General features: G+C 36.9%; 1 protein-coding gene across 2 annotated transcripts; it reads right to left on the bottom strand.

Annotated features, from left to right (window-relative positions):
• Window positions 1–2,710: 2,710 nt before the first annotated feature.
• On the bottom strand, window positions 2,711–7,087 carry LOC126468160 (calmodulin). Of its 2 annotated transcripts, none has more exons than XM_050096528.1 (3): window positions 5,984–7,087; window positions 5,481–5,566; window positions 2,711–2,936 (listed from the first exon to the last, which is right to left on the bottom strand). In XM_050096528.1, exon 1 carries the CDS (start codon window positions 7,010–7,012, stop codon window positions 6,563–6,565), a length of 450 nt encoding a protein of 149 aa, XP_049952485.1. In that variant the 5' UTR covers window positions 7,013–7,087; the 3' UTR covers window positions 2,711–2,936; window positions 5,481–5,566; window positions 5,984–6,562. The 2 variants fall into 2 exon arrangements, with proteins under 2 accessions (XP_049952485.1, XP_049952486.1); XM_050096529.1 differs by having other exon boundaries at window positions 2,711–2,931.
• Window positions 7,088–21,232: the final 14,145 nt, after the last annotated feature.

The raw sequence follows: 21,232 nt of genomic DNA, 5'->3' as shown, positions 1-21,232 counted from the left end.
TCTGAAGGCTCCATAACATTCCAGCACTCCCTCTAACACTTCATATCAGCAGATTTATTAATCATCCAGACTATTACCAGCACTAGCAAATTTTCACTCATATCAGTGGCTACTTCAGATTAATAAGTAGCTACATAATGAACAATTACATGAAAGACCACTGAACATCACTTGTGCACTTATCACTTTTATCACTAATGTTCAACATTTAATTCTATTATGGTATTAGGTTCCTGAAAAATAACCTATTATTAGGACACTTCCAGAAACGGCGCACAACACAAGATGACACACAAATTTGAACAGGACAAAGAACACTACTTGGTTAATGCAATGTAACACCTTTGACCCATTTAGTACTTCGCCAGCTTTCTGAAGGACACTGTTCCAATATTGCAGGAAGACTATTTCGTTTTCCTACAATAATTTCAATTTATTAACAGTGAACAAGACTATAAAAATTTGACCCTTATTATTGTTAAATACTGATATTGCAGATCAACCTCTGGATCTTACGAAAGACCCACAACAAGCAGACAACGTACGGCAAATTTCTGAACAAAAAGGCTACATTTGTCACTGAAATTTAGGTGCAACTGCACACAAAAGGGGAACCTATTACTCATAATGACGTTAAAACATTTCCTCTCGAAAGCAATGCAAATTAAATCATCACATGCCTCTCCTGTTAACACAGCAATACATTTATGTGTCCGTGCTAATCATTTTTCATGTCGGTAGTCTATATGAAACAAATGTGTAAGCTCTACTGTAACAAAGTTTCACCGGCGAGTCACACCAATGAAGTTCATGTGTATTTTCTCCCTTGTGCATTAACCCACTACTCAGTCCACAACCAGATTCATCAACTTCTTTATAATCAGCCATTAAATTAATTACCAGTTGGGCCAAATTAACACATTTGTAATACAATGCCCACAATTTGCACTTTGTATGAGGACAACTGTCAAACAATATACCCAAATTATGTTCCAGTTTATGATTAGAATATCTTACACCAGATGGTATCGGACAAAACTGCATGTTTTGAAAACCTCTCTACAGAAAATCTGCAGTGCAGCATTGCGGATAAACAGTTGCACTATTCAGTTGCTTCAGTGAAATTCAAGACTTCAGTTAGCCAAATCTTACAGTGATATAAACATGCCATGGAAACTATGACTACAGCAGTCTGCCAGACATACACAATATTACCCCCCACCCCACCCTCACCTCCTCCCTCAGGTCTCACATCTCCAGTTGTGCAGACTACTAATGTATGTAGTTCACACACCTCTACCCAAGTAAGAACAGGTCAATGTAACTGCAAGCAACATAAATTTAGTATAAATTCTAAAAGCCTGCCTACATTATGTAATCACAACAGAGGTGAATACAGAACCAACTGAGCGCAAGTCATTATAAAGCTATATGCTGCAGCAGCTGAACTACATATGAAGGAATGCGCTTTAGGACACAGGAAGGACAAACTACTGTTAATCCCAAAAACTGAGAATATTAAGGCTGCAAACGCGAGGAAGATGTACCCAAAATGTTAGGCCCTTTAATAATATTATTCATAACATAATCAGTTATATCTATCATTAACACCTGCCAATCAGTATCACTTGTTTATGGAAATTGAAAAGAGGAGACATTGATTCTGTAATAGGGGGAAGAGCTTGCACAAATTTATCTCATACTATATATTCCAATGTCCTACGAAGGCAAAAACCAGTACTGCGAACCAGTCACCATCTCTCACATTCTGTTAGTCACCATTAATCGTAACTGCAAAAATCATACCAACACTGATACTTTCCTAAATGAAATATTCATATAATTCCCATTTCCAATCCCAAGATTATCTCATTCCTATTCATTTAAATGATTTTCATTCATAATGCACAAGCCACACCTAACACTAAAACTGCAGGGAAAGGACATCATCTTTCCTTCTATGGTAAAATTTTAGTGCTGCCAGAAACATATTTAAAAAGAACTTTCATTTCTAAATGTTAATTTGAAGTAATTCTGCCACTTTGGGGTTAAGCACTTATGAGCCATTTGTGTGTAATTTTACTGTTGCCTCCAACAAATATTCCTTGTGGTAAAATAATTTGAACATTAGTGCAAGTGATTTTGAAATATCATTCTCATCAATAATTTAGCCATAAATAACCATCAAAATTTTCTGCATTGCTAAGGTGTAGAAACTAAAACCTGAACAAACTATTAGAACATTTCAACATACAGTATCCCAAACGGCAAATTATCACAATCAAACTCAGAAGACAAACTATTGAAATCCTTACGCAAGTTTTTATATGGCACGATTTCTTGTAATTCCCTTAAAAAATATTTGTCAGTTCAACTTCACTACTAATCACAGCTGTAGTTTTCATGAACCCCCAACCCATTTCTTATTTTTTCAATTTCACAGATCAATAAAGCATGCCAACATTAAGAAACACTTAGATCACCGTTAAAAGAAAACGGTGGTCAAAAGTTTGTGATAGCAACTCAAAGTTTAAATTTTTTCTAATAGAATATTTGAACCAACTACCAAGATTTAGAATGACCAGTTTGCCCAATTTCTAGTAAACACTGGAAAAACCACAGCTGACCTACTACTTTCATTAAAGCAACTTAAGATTTTCACCAGAAACAGCATTTTTGGGTATGGGGATTAATTATTGAACCCCAGCAGTTTTAAACACTTAAATTTATTAACATTTCTTTAAAATTAAATAACAGTATAATATACATACTAACGTCATGTATTTAGTATTAAAATTAATGAATGAATGAAAATTATTTGGAATGTTTACAGATTAAGTCAAAACATCACAATTTTAAACCAGCTACAGCAAATTTTGGAGACCACAGACTGAACCAACAGCTTGTGCAGAGACAATTCTTCGATGACTGCTGTGCTGAAAAGAAGGAAAGAACTTATCAGTAACATGTTTAGTGCTATCCAATCCAGCAAAGTGAAGAATACTGGCAAAAATACCTGAAAAATTTCAATTCAAGCTCAACATTTAACACGAATTGCTCATACATAAGGCACAAAGCCACATCTGTACAGAAAAGCTGTGTTCTTAAATCAACACCACACCCGTAAGTAGTGAAAATAAATCTGTTGAAATCTAAGACATGCAGTGGTCAGTATTTACATATGAAAGGCAGAATTACATGCAGAGAAATGTTTTCCCGCACTTAGCCACAGTATCTTCTGCAGGATAAAACTCCATCACAACTATCTTACAGCTCAGACCTAGATGTTCATTTATGCTTTACTGCCTCTACAGATACTTGCACCTTTAAGCTAATTAACGCCCACCTGCATCTCAATTCATATGCCACTCACTCAATCAGTATTAACAACTCAGTTCTGGATGAACAGAGCTACAGATCTTGTGAAGATAGTACTTTCGCTTACTACCAACCCCGGCAATGAATACTACGTGCAACTGCACTGCAATAGTCATTGATTAATGCTGTTTAATTTCACTGATGCATTATTAGTTGTAAGTAATCAGACATTAATACTTAAGGTGATTGAACAATTTTACTTTGACAAGAGAAATACCTGTTAGTTCCATAATATCAGGTTCCTGAATATGAGAAGCCATAAGCAAAGCACCAGCAATATAATAGGGAGGCAAGCCTCATTTCCTACTCTGACATTAAAACCAACCAAAGTGATATTTCAACATTTGCTTACTGACCATAAAGAATCTGTCCCGTTGCAGACAGGCACAACAGACAGACTGTACTCATTATAGCTTTTACATAAATCATCAATTGGAAGGTGTGTGTGTGTGTGTGTGTGTGTGTGTGTGTGTGTGTGTGTGTGTGTGAGTGAGTGAGTGAGTGAGTGAGTGAGTGAGAGAGAGAGAGAGAGAGAGAGAGAGAGAGAGACTGACTTTGCTGAATCTTTTCCCTCGTATTATCGATATTCCAACCTGGAGTTTCAAAGCTGCTATTTCATCACAGTAATCTGTATATAACAAATCTTAAAGCTTCTCTAAACTGTGTGGTAACTTCCTCCACTCCACATATGAACAAATACAAAAAGATTTCAGTTATCCGTCAACAACACATAGCAGCCTAATACATATGCAAACTGTTCAACATGACATATTAAAATTGTAATACAGGCAATTCTATGAAATTGAATTTGTTTTTCAAGTACCTTTAAAATTGTCAGTGTAGAAGGAACTGAAATAGATAAGAACAGCTCAAAGGTTTCAATATTTATGCTTATCAAACACCTTATTCCTATTACTGAAGAAGAAATGTTTGTAAGACTATACTATAATAGTTCACAAAGCAGCTACCACACAGCAGCTACCACACACACACACACACACACACACACACACACACACACAAAATCACATTAGCAAACAAGCCCATCTTTTTATTATTTGTAACTGATTCCATGTCAAGACCAACAATATTTCTCGTAAATTACAAATTTTACTGGTTTCACAGCTGTTTATTATGGTAACTCACTTTCACGTGTTCAGAAAGGTGATTCTAAAGACAAGTGTAGGAGCAGTAACACATGATGAGGAATATAACTGCTACTCTTAAGATTCACATCTGCACAATCAGCATTTCACCAATGCATGCTAAGTTTTGAAATCAAGATCCCTGAAATAATACTTGCAAACAAACTTTACATTATGGTCACATGTTCACAATGGTTATGAAATTAAGACCTATGTTTGTTTATTTTATTCTTCCCTTCAACAAGATTCGTTGGATAAATGACACTAGGTATCTTCAGTTTCGCTATGTACCCCAATTTCACTGCATTTGCAGACTGAGAAAACAGGAACTCTGGATATTTCAAATCAAAGTGGGAATGGTGCAAGAGGAGTGTCAGCAACAGTCACCACATCAGAGGCTAAAACCAAGCCTTTCCACAATCAAACCATTAGTTCATGACAAAACATCGACCTAATTATTATGAAATTAAAGCCAAATACTGAAGTCAAGAAATATCCAACTATTTCAGCATGACAGCCCGTCAACAGATTTGCTAAATTCTAATTTAGCTACACAGCAAGCAAGGACAATCATTCTGAACAACACTATTACTACTGCAAAAGCTCTATTCACGTAGTCATCAAAATCGGCCCATGTTAGTGTGCAATAAATATAGCTCAATTATGAAGCGTAATGACATATGTCAAAACATGCCAACTCATAACAAAGTTCCTTCGCAGATTTTAGTTACGAAACTAAGCAGTTCCGCTTAACCATCTTACAAAACTCATTCTGCTCTCCAATGTATTGGTCAACAATTCGCATAGTAAACAGAAGATGATAATCGGGGGCATTTACAATACTACACCACACAAACATTGAAAGAATAGTGCAAAACATGTTCACTGTTTATGAACAAGGTTAATAAAAGCATCGTCAATTTATTGATGACTGTAGAAAAAAAATATATACTCTACCATCGTAATATCTTGAAGACGTAGTACGCATCTACCCCAAAAAGGTCTTCTGGAAGAGCCCAGTATTTCTTGCAATTTCGAAGACCCTGGAAAACACGAACGTTACAATAAAAACAATGCTATTGAATTTGATCAGCAAAGGTTAGTAGCAACAGGTATTCAACAAAATACGTAATTAAAGAGCGAAAGCGTTCACTACTTTAACACCACATAACTTTCTAAAAACTGTCGTCAGCAACCGAATCCAAGTGCCCACGCCGACCGCTACTAAAAATAACTTTCCCACAATAGCGTTGGCTATTAAAGTGTGTACAGGCTGAGCTACTGTACTACGTTATTACATTTAACATTTAATGAATGCAGTCTTGGCTATCAGAACCATTAATATCTTATCAGAATCCACAAAGACATATGCATGTCTGGAAAACTTTTTACGTGGCAAGACGTAGCGAGCAACACGTACTTCCACTATAAAATTGTTACAAACATCAGCTGCGACTCACCTCCACAAGTAGCACCGCAGGCCGCACCAAATGCTCCACAGGTCGCTGCTGATTTGGTACTTTGCAGACACTAAATATGGAAAACGAACCAAGTCTGAAATCTGCCTAGAATAACTACTACTCTGTACATGCTGTGGAAGGAAGGCCGCACAGGAAAATGTAGGAGACCTAATCGATAAGAACTAGTTGGGCCCGGACGGGCCGGGCCGAAACTAACAAACGAAGACTGTCTTTTTGACCGGAAAATAGGTCCACAACGCAGGAAATAGTCTTTAAACTATACAACACAAATATGCACTCCTAAGTGTAACATTACACATTATGATTAACAAACCTCATAGTTAAGTAGGTGATGTGATAAGGGGGGTAAAGGTCGAGGGCAATTTTTTTTACAAAAATTTAGTTTCATCCGTTGGTTTATCACTTCATCACACGACGATTTAAATACACGAGTTCTTCTACTCAGTTCATTGTTTCATAGTGTATCGTTTGTTCATAATGGAAAGCAGAAATGCAGTGTTTTTATCTCTGTAAAGCGTCCCGAAAAACCCGCCTCTCCCGCACCACAAAGCCGGCACTTCACTTGGATGTCATCATTGTGACGAACTCCTCGTAGTTGACCTGCCCGTCACCGTCGATGTCCGCTTCTCTGATCATCTCGTCGACTTCTTCATCGGTGAGCTTCTCACCCAGGTTGGTCATCACGTGTCGCAATTCAGCGGCACTGATGAAGCCGTTTCCGTCCTTGTCGAACACGCGGAATGCTTCTCTGATTTCTTCCTCGCTGTCCGTATCCTTCATTTTGCGCGCCATCATGGTGAGAAATTCTGGAAAGTCGATTGTACCGTTGCCATCAGCGTCCACTTCGTTTATCATATCTTGGAGTTCTGCTTCTGTTGGATTCTGCCCGAGGGAACGCATCACAGTTCCCAATTCCTTGGTTGTAATAGTGCCGTCACCATCCTTGTCGAACAGAGAGAAGGCTTCTTTGAACTCTGCGATCTGCTCCTCGGTAAGCTGATCCGCCATGGTTGAGTCGTCGCTGCTCTCGCTAACACACGTCTACACTGCCCGGATGCGCGCGAGCGAATGGCGCGCCCCTTTATAACGGCAACAGCGGCTAGAGGCAGTGGTGCGCTCCTATTGGCTGGCGCCCACCTGCAATGCGACAAGCGCAGAGCCGCGAGCGCGCGCATCCGGTGGCTCAGCTACGCGACTGTCTGCTGTTCTTATCGACCGTGGTGTCTGCAGTGCCGCATGGCGACGTCTTAACTCTTCGTGACGCGGATCCTTGCCTAACGTACTTTTACCCTAATATGCCTAATGAAATTATGTTCAGCCGTTCTTCTTTCGCCTTACGCAAAAACTGCCCAGTATTATTGGCGCTGACACACAACCGCCAGCCTCGGTAAGACAGTTGTCGAACGATTTAGAATTTAAATCCAATACAGTGATACTAACAGAGAAATGAGAAATAAAAACAAGCTAATGAATTTTCACAGAATGTCCAAGTATTAATGAGGCCAGTAGGAATCTCGTTGCAAAAAAAATGAACTTTATGAAAGGCAGGCAACTGTGATGGATGTAAAACTGTCGCGGGGACTTGGGAAAGTACCGGCACATTTAGTTTCGTCACACAAGCAAAAACAACTCGTTACATGTAGTTACAGATCTGACATTTTGTAGGTCGCAAGCCCGACAAGTGTGTTCATTCTCCGTAAATAAAATTTACGTTAAACTCATGTCATTACCGCAATGTTTCAAATGAGGACCGTTCCTAACCGGTAAATTTTCGACACGTGTTCAAGTAGAAGTGTCGCTGTTTTTAATACTTAATGAAAGGGAATCCGTGTATGTACATAGTACCAGGTAACATAAACCGCAACAATGTGCTCGAATTTTATTTTAAAGGAAACCAACACTACACACAGTAGGAATTTCAGCTCAAATCGTGAAACGTTCGCAGCAGTTATCGTATCAGACTATTTATTTTTATAGCAAATGATGGAAGAGCTCACATTTATCTCACGAAAAGAGAAAACGTGTTGCCGCAGTATAAACATGCATGACATTGTTACTAATTAAAATGTCTCAGATGGGGAACAGCAAGATGACGTTTTTAATTGTAGAATAGGACGAAGACTCCTCTAACAACATTAAGTTTCTCATAGGCTCTCGCATCTCCTTGTAACTTTCCAAACTAAGTTAAACACTTTTCCACAGTAACCGGAAATTCTTAATTTCGACGAATCTCCATGTCTTTTCAGGGACTGTGATATTATGTTAACGGACGCATCTATCTTTAATATAGCATTTTCTTTGCAACACGATACCACTTAATGTTTGACCCACATTCCGCCTCATAAATGAGAAGTGAACCGCTAGATCAGGTGACATGTGTACATTTATTCACGTGTTGCTCCAAGAATCATCACCATTATAAATAGCACTTCATGATAAAACTCTTGCAGAACATGTATGAGAGGAGAAAGAATGTGCAGATTGTCTCTTCTAAGTCGTTAGAAACAGAGGTGGAGTAGACGTGCCCCTCCTAAGGAATCAACCTAACATCAGTCTGACTCGATTTACGTGCACTACGAAAATACGAATAGGTAAGTCTTCTTGAGCGGTAAGTGAGTGGCTGCAGTGTCTGATGAGTGTAGACAGGTCAGATTTGATTCCCAGCACTGGTAAGGATGTTTCCGTTCTGCGAGGACTGAAAAGGAACGCAATCGGCGTACTGAAGAGAGTTACTGTAGTCAGATCGGCGGCGTAAGCTGATCTCTGACAGTTGGCATTGCTGTTGTCAGATTGCTGTTGCTACGAAGCTCAAATGGCTGCAGGCGAAAACAGTGGCGGTCTCTACAGCTCCGGCAACACTGGGGCGTTACCATAGAGACGTTTACAAAATCGTGTAACGTGATTGGTTGTGGTAGGCGCGCGAAGCTGCTGCGCCCAGTCCACAGCAATTGTAAGGAAGCTTTGTACAGAGACTTAACTACAGCTCCGGCTCCGAAATATGTCTTAATCCTTAGTACAGCAATGCCCGATAGCTATGTCAACGATATATCAGAACTATTGGTAATCTGTGGAAATAATATTGGTACTTATACACAGATATTATACTACTCATCTTTTGTAAATATAAATGCATTTGACAGCCATGTCCGGTTTTTGAAATTCATTTACCTATGTAAAAGATGACGCAAAAGTCCGTTAACATTTGAAATTCAATACTTCACGGAATAATGTATATAAATAGGTAAAAACTGACACACATGCTTGAAATGACATGGGGTTTTATTGAAAAGGAAAAGGATGCACAAAATGGCCGAAATACGTCTCGTCATATGGTACAAAAGCAGTTATTAGCAAAATAAATGATTTTTTAGTAAAGACGATATTCTTTATAACAAATGCTCAACATGTCGGCCGTTTTCCATCAACAATACCTGTAGTTGAAGGACAATGTTGAGAACAGCAAAACAGTGGGTACTGTGAGAATTTGCGTTGCATGTTGTCTTTTAGCATACCTAATGAGGTCGGACGATGACGATAGGCTTGCGACTTCAGGTAAGCCCCCCAACCAATAATCACACGAATTGAGGTCTGGGGATCTGGGACGTCAGGTATGACGGAAATGGTGGCTCAGCACGCGATTCTCAGCAAACTAGGTGCAAAAGAGATCTTTCTCTCTTGTAGCAATATGAGGGGGAGCATCACCCTGCATCAAGGTCGTACTTTACAGCAGGTGTTAATCAGCCATTCTGTCACATATCGGCGTAACTCGCATCCATCCCACTGACAATTTGAAAAGCACCCCACATTTTCTCGAAGAAAAAGGGTCCGATCTCGACTGATGTGGAAAATCCACACACACTGTGATCTTCTCGTCATGCAATGGTGTTTCCACGACGGTTCTATAGTTGTGGGTGTTGGCAGACCCTTGGTACGTGAAATGGGTTTCGTCATCAGCGCCATCAGTTGGTTGGTGTTTGCATTCGTTTTAGGTTTGAATAAAACCCCATGTCATTTCAGGCATGTGTGTCATGTTTTACAACTCTGTGCAATCAGTGCATTCTCAAATGTTACCGGGAGAGGTGGCGCAGTGGTTACACACTGGACTCGCATTCGGAAGGACGACGGTTCAATCCCGCGTCTGGCTATCCTGATTTAGGTTTTCCGTGATTTCCCTAAATCACTCCAGGCAAATGCCGGGATGGTTCCTCTGAAAGGGAACGGCCGACTTCCTTCCCCATCCTTCCCTAATCTGATGAGACCGATGACCACGCTGTCTGGTCTCCTTCCCCAAACCAACCAACCAACCAATCAACCTTCTCAAATGTTAACCAACATTTGGGTGTTCCTGTACTACAATGTACTACCAAAGAAATTTAAAAGCACTGATGAGCCAAAACATTACGTCCGGCGCCCACCGCAAGATTATATGCTGCCTGGTCGCATTTTAAACAAGCAATGCTGTGAAAACGTACACAGGGGAGCAGAGGCTAATGAGAAGCCATTCTAATGGTGACGCGAGCTGCTGAAGGTCAAATCAAGCGTCATAACAAACTTGGACAAAGGGCAGACTGTTGTAGCCCAGCACTCGGAACGAGCGTCTCAGAAATGGCGAAGCTGGTCGACTGCTTGTGTACTACTGTCATGAGCATCTACATGCCTCACTCCGCTCTGCAAGCCTGCATAGACGGAAATTTATGACAGATCAGATGGCAGAGCACAATGTAAGTGGAGGAACAAGTGTTTCCCCACACACCTTTCAGCGCACTATGCAGAAGAGGATGTCTATGTGTTACCTTCTTCACCCAATCACATCATCAATTATGGCTGCTGAGGCATAGTGTTATCGAGATTGGACTATTGAACAATGAGGCGTTGCCTGGTCAGATGAGTAACGTTTCTTGGTGCACCAGGTCGACAATCGTGTTGGGTACGCCGTCATCTAGCAAATGGCTCCTCGAACAATGCTCCACATTACAGACGCAGGCCAGTGGGGGCAGTTCTGATATGAGGGACATTCACCTACTAGTAATCGAAGGTACTATGACAGCTGTCTACAAGAACATTATTTCAAATAACCTGCATCCATTCATGCTTGATATTTTTCCCATCGGCCATGGTATCTTCCAACAGGATAACTGCCAATCTCACAAAACCTAAATTGTCCTACAATGGTGTGAGGAAGATGACTGTGAACATATGTCGATGTCTTGGCCACCAAATTCGCTTCGTCAGAATCCAATGGAACTCATCTAGGATGCTATCAGGTGCCAGCTCCAGACCCACAAACCACCAACTCGCGATTCACATTAATTATGAGCCCCGTATGTAGACATCTGGTGCCACATACCTTCATAAATCTACAAAGAAACTGTAAAATCAAGGCCATGTGGAATCGTTACCATATTCCATTCCAGTGATGAACCAACAAACAATTAAGTGGATGGTTATATTATTTTGGCTCGTCATTGTGTACAGTAAGTTGTTGCTTGTTCATGAATTCTTTTTGCATTCTTTGTAGTTTAGATATTGTAGATGTATCACAACTATGCAAGTCGGTCATGCTATATAAGCTGTTAACAATTCAGTTAATATACTGTCCCACCACATTAAAGTGACAAATTGTTAATAACCAAAATATCACTTTTTGCACCGCAGACCACTGCAAGACATGCAGGAATCGAGTCAGTGAGGTTCTGGAAGGTACTGTCAGGATGTCAAGCCATGCCCACAGTCTTGTGGCAAACTGCGTTAGGTTTCTCGGCTGAGGATCCGTGGTGCAAACAGCCTGGTAGAGGTGCTCCCACAGATTCTCGATTGGTTTTAAATGTGAGAACTTTCATGGCCAAGGGAGTATGATAAACTCGTACTGATACTCTTCGAACCACACATACACGCTGCAAGCTACAGGACAAGTCACAATATCTTGCTGGTAGACACCATCGTTCTGAGGAATAATAAACTGCATGTGGGTATGGATGTAGCTAATAGTGATCGATGCACACTTGTGTTGATCCATTGTGCCTTCCAGAATGAGGAGACCACCCAGGGAATGACACAAAAACGTAGCTCTCCCTCCTCTGGCCTGAACCCTCCTGATACTGTCGCAAAGTGTTTGATTTCAGACTTTTCATGCCATGAATGCCAATGGCCGCCTGTCCGATGAAGTGTGCAACGTGATTCGTCTGAAAAGCTCATCTGTCGCAATTCAGTGTACATCCAGTTACGTTATTGGCATGCAAATTCCAGCCTTTGCCGCCAATGAATAGCAGTCAGCATGGGAGCATGAAGCAGGCATCTGCTGTGGAGGCCCATACATAACAACATTCACAGACTGCTCATTGAGCAGAAAGTGTTTGGGGCCCTTTGGTTCATTTGGGCAATGAGTTGCAAGCCTATGCACCCATACACATATCCGCAGCAGTTCTTCGCCCCAGTCATCTATGACTCATGGTGCACCACAGTTGCTTTGGCCCTAATTTTGGATAATGGCATTTTGCCGTGCATTGTATATTTTAACCACAGCAAAGTGCAAAAGTTTGCAAACTTAGATTTTTCAGAAATGCTTCCATCTGCAACCCCTACTGGATGTCAGATATACACTATTTTATCAAAGTATCCGGACACCTGGCTGAAAATTACTTACAAGTTCGTGGCGCCCTCAATCAGTAATGCTGGAATTCAGTATGGCAATGGCCCACCCTTAGCCTTGATGACAACCTCCACTCTCACTGGCATACATTCAATCACGTGCTGGAAGGTTTCTTAGGGACTGGCAGCCCATTCTTCATGGAGTGCTGCACTGAGGAGAGGGATCGGTGATGGTGGCTGAGGCCTGGCATGAAGTCGGCATTCCAAAACATCCAAAAGTGTTTATAGGATTCGGATCAGGACTCTGTGCAGACCAGTCCGATACAGGGATGTTATTGTCATGTAACCACCCCTTCGCCGGCCGGAGTGGCCGAGCGGTTCTGGGCACTACTGTCTGGAACTGCACGACCACTACAGTCGCAGGTTCAAATCCTCCCTCGGGCATGTACGAGGGCCGTTCAGAAAGTAACCTCCGGTTGATTTAAAAAATACATGAAGTTAAATAAAAATATTTTAATATATACATCTTACAACTACATCTTTGCACTATTTTTCTACATAGTCTCCATAGCGATTGAGGCACTTATCGTATCTCTTCACAAGCTTTGAAATTCCTTCTGCATAAAAATCACCCGCTTGTGCCTGGAGCCAGCCTGTGACCGCATCTTTGAGCTCTTTGTCGTCATTAAACCGCTGTGACCCGAGCCATTTCTTCAAATACATGAAGAGGTGATAATCACTTGGCGCCAGGTCTGGGCTGTAAGGTGGATGGTTGATAACGTCCCACTTGAAGGACTCAAGAAGGGCCGTTGTTCTGCGAGCAGAGTGAGGACGGGCGTTATCGTGCAAAAAAACGATACCGGAAGTCAGCATACCACGGCGTTTGTTCTGTATAGCCCGTCGTAACTTTTTTATTGTTTCACAGTACACGTCTTGATTAATGGTCGTACCACGTTCCATGAATTCAACCAACAACATCCCTTTGGCATCCCAAAACACCGTTGCCATCAGTTTTCTGGCAGAAAAATCTTGCGAGGCTTTTCTTGGTTTGGTAGGCGAATTTGAATGTGCCACATCTTTGATTGTTCTTTTGTCTCAGGGTTCACGTACTTAATACAGGTTTCGTCACTGGTCACGATTCTGTTTAACAATGGTTCTCCTTCGTCCTCATAATGTGACAGAAAGTCTAATGCAGAGGCCATTCTTTGAGTTTTGTGGTGGTCGGTAAGAATTTTGGGCACCCATCGTGCACAGAACTTACGGTAACCCAATCTTGCTGTCACTTACTCGTACAAGAGAGTCTTAGAAATCTGTGGAAAACCAGTAGACAACTCCGACATTGAGAAACGTCGATTTTCACGAACTTTTGCATCAACTGTCTGAACGAGTTCGTCAGTCACCAATGATGGTCTACCACTCCTCTCTTCATCATGAACGTTTTCTCGTCCACTTTTAAATAAACGTACCCATTCACGGACAACTCCTTCACTCATAACTCTTGGTCCGTACACGGCACAAAGCTCACGATGAATAGCTGCTGCAGAATATCCTTTGGCTGTAAAAAACCCTATGACAGCACGCACTTCACATTTGGCGGGGTTTTCTATTGCAGCACACATTTCAAACTGCCACAAAAACTAAACTAGCGCAGGTACGACGTTCACTCGACCACAGCTTGATGCCGACTGACCTGTTGAGTGCGTGAACGCACAGATGGCGTCGCTACTCCCCCCACAACCCGCACTGTGACCAATCGGAGGTTACTTTCTGAACCGCCCTCGTATGTGTGTGCTGTCCTTAGGTTAGTTAGGTTTAAGTAGTTCTAAGTTCTACAGGACTGATGACCTCAGAAGTTAAGTCCCAAAGTGCTCAGAGTCATTTGAACCATTTTGAACCACCCCTCCACAGGTCGTGCATTGTGAACAGGTTCTCGATTGTGTTGAAAGATGCAGTCGCCATCCTCGAATTGCTTTTCAACAATGGGAAGCAAGAAGACGCTTAAAACATCAATGTAGGACTGTGCTGTCTAGGGGTGCAAGGCCCCTCCATGAAAAACATTACTACACCACAACACCACCACTTCCGAATTTTACTGTTGGCACTACACACATTGGCAGATGACGTTCACTGGGAATTCGCCAAACCCACACCCCACCATCGGATGGCCAAATTTTGTACCACGATTCGTCACTCCACACTACGTTTTTCCACTGTTCAGTCGTGCAATGTTTGCACTCCTTACACCAAGTGAGGCGACATTTGTCATTTACCGGCGTGATGTGTGGCTTATGAGCAGCCGCTTGACCATGAAATCCTAATTTTCTTACCTCCCACCTAATTATCATAGTACCTGCAGTGGATCCTGAAACAGCCTGGAATTCCCGTGTGATGGTCTGGATAGATGTTTGCCTATTACACATTACAACTCTCACAACTATCGGTGGTCTCTGTCAGTCAACAAATGTAGTCAGCGCGTACGTTTTTGTGCTGTACATCTCCTTTCACATTTCCACTTCACTATCACATCGGAAACAGTGGACCTGTGGGTGTTTAGGAGTGCGGAAATCTTGTGTACAGACATATGACACAAGTGACACCCACTCACGTGACTATATTCGAAGTCTGTGAGTTCTGTGGAGTACCACATTCTGCTCTCTCATGATGTATGACTCCTGAGGTTGCTGATATGGAGTACCTGGCAGTAGGTGGCAGCACAACGCACCTAATATGAAAAATGTATGTGTTTGGGGGTGTCTGGGTCTCATAGTGTTTTTACATTACAACAGTGAATGCAGTGTTTTTGCTGTCTCCTGAAACGGTTTACACACCCTCTGCTACTAGTTCTGCCACCTGCTGCCAGTCAGTGATTGTTACACATTGACGTTGAAAATAGGCGGAAATAGATATTTATTACCATTTCTAGAGCAATTCAGAAATTTTTTGGAAATCAAGAAAAACCACAAAAAACGGAAATTATTGAGCTAAAGGTATCGTAAGACATGGTTTATTCTAAAGTTCAGATATTAATAACAAAAAAGGACAAATCGATATGAACAAAAACTGTTGTCACTTTTTAAATCAATTTAACTCTTTTTCGAATATTTGCACTCATTTTAATAATATTTTCATCATTATTCAGTATTTACACTAGTTTCCGAACATTTTCACTATTAATTTGAAAAATTTGTCCAAACACTTTTCAAATACATTTCAAAATTTCAACGAAATACCCACATATTCAACAATAAAGAAGTTGAAAGTAAGGAGATGGAAATACCCCAGTAAAATAAGAAATTATTTTTTAGTTACTCTCTCTTATTCCTTAAAATTTATATGTTACAAATATTTTTCAATATAAGTGCGTCTTTTCAAAGTTTTGGAAGATAACCAAATTTTAACATTAACTGAATTTTATAAAAACATCAAAAATGATATTTGATAAATCTGTAGAAATATCAGTTATCACACACACTTTCTATATTGATAATTGTATTATGGAATTGTTTCAAATTTTATTGATGTCATGAGTTCAAAACATCATTATGATGGTTGGGAATAGAGTTTAGGAATCAAAGAACATGTAATTGATCAATTTTAATGGAGAACAATATTTTATCAAACTGACTTTTATAAAAAATACAAATAGATTTAATCTAAAAATTATTATGAACTATTTAATTAGGTAAAGAACATATGCTAATGTAATTATCTTCTTTCCAAAACACATCCTTTATCATAATGAAGACCGAAAATTTTCTTATAAACCTCAACAGAATACAGTACATATTTATTATTACAAATGAAATTCATAGTACTGTATTTTTCAGTATTACTGAACAAACAATCTTTACAGTCTTTTGACCTTACTTTATTTTTTACATCATAAATCTCTTAACAACTTTTGATTTGTTCTCAACAACATCACCAAGCATATATTTTTGATCTTAAATAACAAAACGCTTCCATTATCTTTCCATTTCATTCATCTTTTATTGTACCTAACACTTTTTCCTTATTTGAAGAATGCTGTAATTATTAACTTTTGCATTGTCATTTGTATCAAATTTAACAAGTATTTTCTTCATAACTTCATAAAAATCTTTTTCATACATTCGATAAATTTTTTATGACAATTATGTACTCTGAATAAAACTGTGTTTTATTAATTTCCATTCATATATAGAATGCAATAACAGTATTCGCTTTGCTAATGTTTCTGATATTTCATTGTTGATTTTTCTTGATTACACTGACAGTTATCCATTTTTAAAAGTTGACTTTTAAATTTAGAATAACTAACAAATGGAAATTTCATTGTATGTAGATAATTTTTAAAACTTTTATATGTATATCTGTCTGATAATTCTACTTTTAGGGGCTTATTTACTAAGCAGTTCGGAATGTGACACCATAATTTCTTCTTGTTATTAAAATGTAGTAAACACATTACAGACATAAATTCTGAATGCTCATTTTTTGTAAACTGACTTGAAACAAGTCTAGGTAAATCTTTAATCCAAAAATTGCGTCACTTTTCCTAATTTAAAATATAACAAGTTAACATGATTTTCGTTCTTACACTTCATACTTTTGATGGATATACCAAATAAATTTCATCAAATGAATAAATATAAACAGATACCTTAATTTTAGCCTCAGTTTTTGAAATATTATCAATTTCAATTGGAAATTTAAAAGTTTCAAATTCTGGATCACTAACCACAGCAATATATTTAGGCTTACTACTCCCTTTTTGACCTTTTTTTAGAGGACATAAAAACTGATTTTATTGACCACAAAAATATTTTTAATGATTGTTTTTGATATAAATACAAGCTTTTTGTCTTTTATTTTATCTGTAAAATTGATGTAAGGTTAACTTCATAATGGAATCTCTTTAATAATTGCTAACAGTAACACAATAATTCGATCTGCACTGCTGCCAGTTCCTCGAGATAGTAAGTATTACATTAAAGCTACAATTTATCCTGTTTTTTATAAGATTTATTTTAATCTCTTTCATTCATGATTGAATAATTATAGGTTTGAAATTTAAATTTCATTGTTTTTGTGGAACCTAATGTTTTCATCTTATAATCATAGAAATGTATTATGTAATTTTAAATTCCCTTTCAGTATTTCCATAATTTTTTATTTTGATACATTCAAAAAGCTTGATTGTACTCTGAACTTACAGTCTGTAATAGAATTTCAATGCTTTAATAACCAGATAGTAATTAATTGTTTTTCAAATATATTACTATCAAATGGAAATATTTCTTTCAGTTGTTTAAATTCATCACTTTCAAAAATGTTGTAAATTTCGTGTTGAATAGAGGGTCCCTTTTCCAAATATTTATCTTCACATTATGATGTTTAATTATCAGATCCATTAAATTATGTATTCTTAAATTGCTGTATCAAGTAAATTTATTTCTTTTAAAATAATAACAACATTCTGGAATCGAGAGCTCTCTCAGTTTTGTCACAATTTATAAGAGAAACAATTTTATCAGAAAAATAAGGAACAGATATTATAATTGCTAAAATCAATCAAAAACAACAATAACCATAAAAAGAATAAAAAGTTATAATAAGTAATTAAATATTTAATAAAGAAAAAATAATTTAGCTCGAGATGAAGATAAATGTAGAGATAAGGTTTTAAAATTACTTTTAGTTGAAGCTTACTTCATTTATCACCTGATTTCTTTAGTATTTATAAGAGAAAAAGGTTTTTAGATAAATAAAAAATGAGATTTAGCATTTTTTAAAGAATTATTAAGAATTAAACTCTTAGAATACAAAATACTATGTATTGATATCTGATTTTTAAATAGGGATTTATATTAAGTTTAATCGGCTCAAAACCGGTTTTTATCAGCAGATTTCTTATATTTGATGTATTCTAGATAACACATTTTCATTCAATGAATATTTGTCTTTAGATCATCGATTTAACATAAAAGAATTAATTAATTCAATTTCTCAGGAATTAATCCATTTTTTGTTTCTTTATCACACTCAGTTTGATTATAATTTCCCATCGATAGTGATACCTTTGAAAGTTCAATACTGGAAATCTTTTTAAAATGTACTTAGTAATAATATTTGGAAGTATACATACCACATACAGATAAACTGGTTTACTATTATGCCGTTTTTATTAGACTCATTAAAACATTGTCTACATATTGCATTATAATATTTGTTGTATATTTTTTTAAATTAAAATTATCAATTGCATACTCAGTTTCACACATTTTACACTTTTTAGTTTTTAGAACATCGGATCACTAGTTCAGCAGCAATTAATCGCTTCCAAATGATACAGACAAATTTATAAGATGATAATATTTTAGGATACTGTTATTCAACAACTTTAGTTGTATTAAAAGGATATGAAAAATTGTCTTCATTTCTTAACGAATTTGAATAACATAGTTTAATTTCATCTAAAGAAGAAGAACTGAAGAACTATTAAAACATTTTTGCTAATAAAAAATTCTTGTAATAAACTCAGTAAGTCATAGATGTCATCATCAACAATAAACTCGTTTATAATACTATAGGAATTTTTATGTTCAGTGAGTAAAAAGTAATCGATAGTTGAAACTGAAAGATGTTGCTGAAATATCAGAATTTACAAATATAAGAAAAGCAATATTAGACCACGTTACAGCAAAATATAGAAAAACTTATAAAGAAATCAATGGTAATGAACAGTTATTCTTCCACTCAGAAACTTATTCAGAATTGGGTAACTGAAAACATTTCATCATCGATTATAACATACAGTGAATATAAACTACTAAAAATAAAAAGAACAACTTGCAACTGAATTTGAAAATATACTTAAAATTAAAGATTTATAATTACAAAAAGTAAAGAAAGAAATATAATGTTAAGTAAGATTGATAAAATATGTTGCAATTAGAGCAGAACGGCATCATACATGTTGTTAATAGATAAACATCATTTTTTAAAGTATGTGGAGCAGCGAAAAATAACACTAAAACTGGGTTGTCTACATACTGATGAACATCCTGATAATAAATTAGAACATACTTATTGTGCCATTGAAAAATTAATTAAATAGGCTTTAAATCACAAAGAAGTGTAAAAGATCAAGTATTACACCTCATGTATTTCGATAAAATAATGTAATACTTACATATTTTCACTGACAGAGGGACTGATTTGTCGTAAGATTAATTAAAATTATGATTACATTAGGGATGAAATATTGAAACATATATATTCCTCATCAAAAATTAAAGCATTTGAAAATATCTCAAGACACTACAACTACAGTTAAAAACAACACAATTGATAGAATGGTTTTAGATAATATCTGTGAAGAAGAAATAAAAGAAGTAATAAAACATGTTATTGAAATTATCTTCACAAAGATAAAATAATCAGGGCAGATCTAGAACAACAATTCTAACAGTAGTAACAAAATATACAAAAAGAAAGCTATATTTCGTTGCAATTAAGTACAATCTTCATATAAAATTAAGTGTGTACAGTATCTGTCACATATCATATTTTTAAATGATAGAAATTTTATGATGATATAGATTAAATAAATAACTGAAGTAATTATCAACAAATTAATTTGTATGTGTAGGCATTTCTTCATCATTAGGAAAAGAAAGATGTTGGAAAAATACAGTGCAATTCTCTTTCATTGAGATTCTATCCATTCATAAATAAAACTTCTTTATAAAAATAGTTTTATCTCTACTTAAATAGCTATCACGTAAAATATCACATGCTCACAATTTAACAGAAACTTTTTCGCCTTCCTGTTTTACAACATTTTCTACAAGACATATATCTGAAAATTTTGCTTTGTGTAGTTGTTGCTCATAAAAATTTCCTTGTGATATCCTGTAATTCATATGTAATTGAGTCTGAAAATATAAAATCTTTAATTTCACGTATTTCTGTTGACCAGTTTGCAACATATCATTTTTCTAATATTCCTGTCAGTTAGCTTATTCTCATTTTCTCTTCTATTTTAAATTTGGATAAGCTCATTAGAAATAATTTTAGTCAGATTTAATTTATCAGTATGGTCCTTAAGTTTCCTTCTTATTTTTTAAATATTTGTGTTATATTTTCATAAGCCAATTTTTGAAAAAAAAACAACCAGTAATTATCTTGAAACAAAGTTTTTTTCCTCTTTTTTTCCTTCAATATTCTATTAAATGTTCCACAACATATGCTTTTAATTCTGGAAAAGCTGAATAATAATTAATATTAAACTCTTTTATAAGTTATTGGAAATCTTTGTTGTACAGTCCTGTTCCATTATCCATTTGAAGATTTGTTATCGCTCTTTACACACAAAAAATTTCTAATACTTCTGAAATATTTTTATCTCTTTTATCCCTACTGCCGAAGGCCAAGGAAATTTAGAAAAAAATATAAGTCTTACTTATTTTTTTAACTGCCCCAAAGCCTTTTCTACTAAATCTCCTTGACACAAATGATCTAAATGAAGCGAAACAACATTTATTTTTAAATAGTTTTCTTATTACTTTATGCAATTCATTAATAATTTCGTCATGAATGTTAATCTAGAAACATTTATAATTTTTTGATCTATGTAACTTTTTTAAACTAAGTAAC

Source organism: Schistocerca serialis, chromosome 1, assembly GCF_023864345.2.
Source record: "Schistocerca serialis cubense isolate TAMUIC-IGC-003099 chromosome 1, iqSchSeri2.2, whole genome shotgun sequence".
In the NCBI taxonomy this organism is placed as follows: Eukaryota; Metazoa; Arthropoda; class Insecta; order Orthoptera; family Acrididae; genus Schistocerca; species Schistocerca serialis.
The sequence above is the reverse complement of the archived record's forward strand: the minus strand, read 5'-3'. Positions and strand labels throughout refer to the sequence as shown.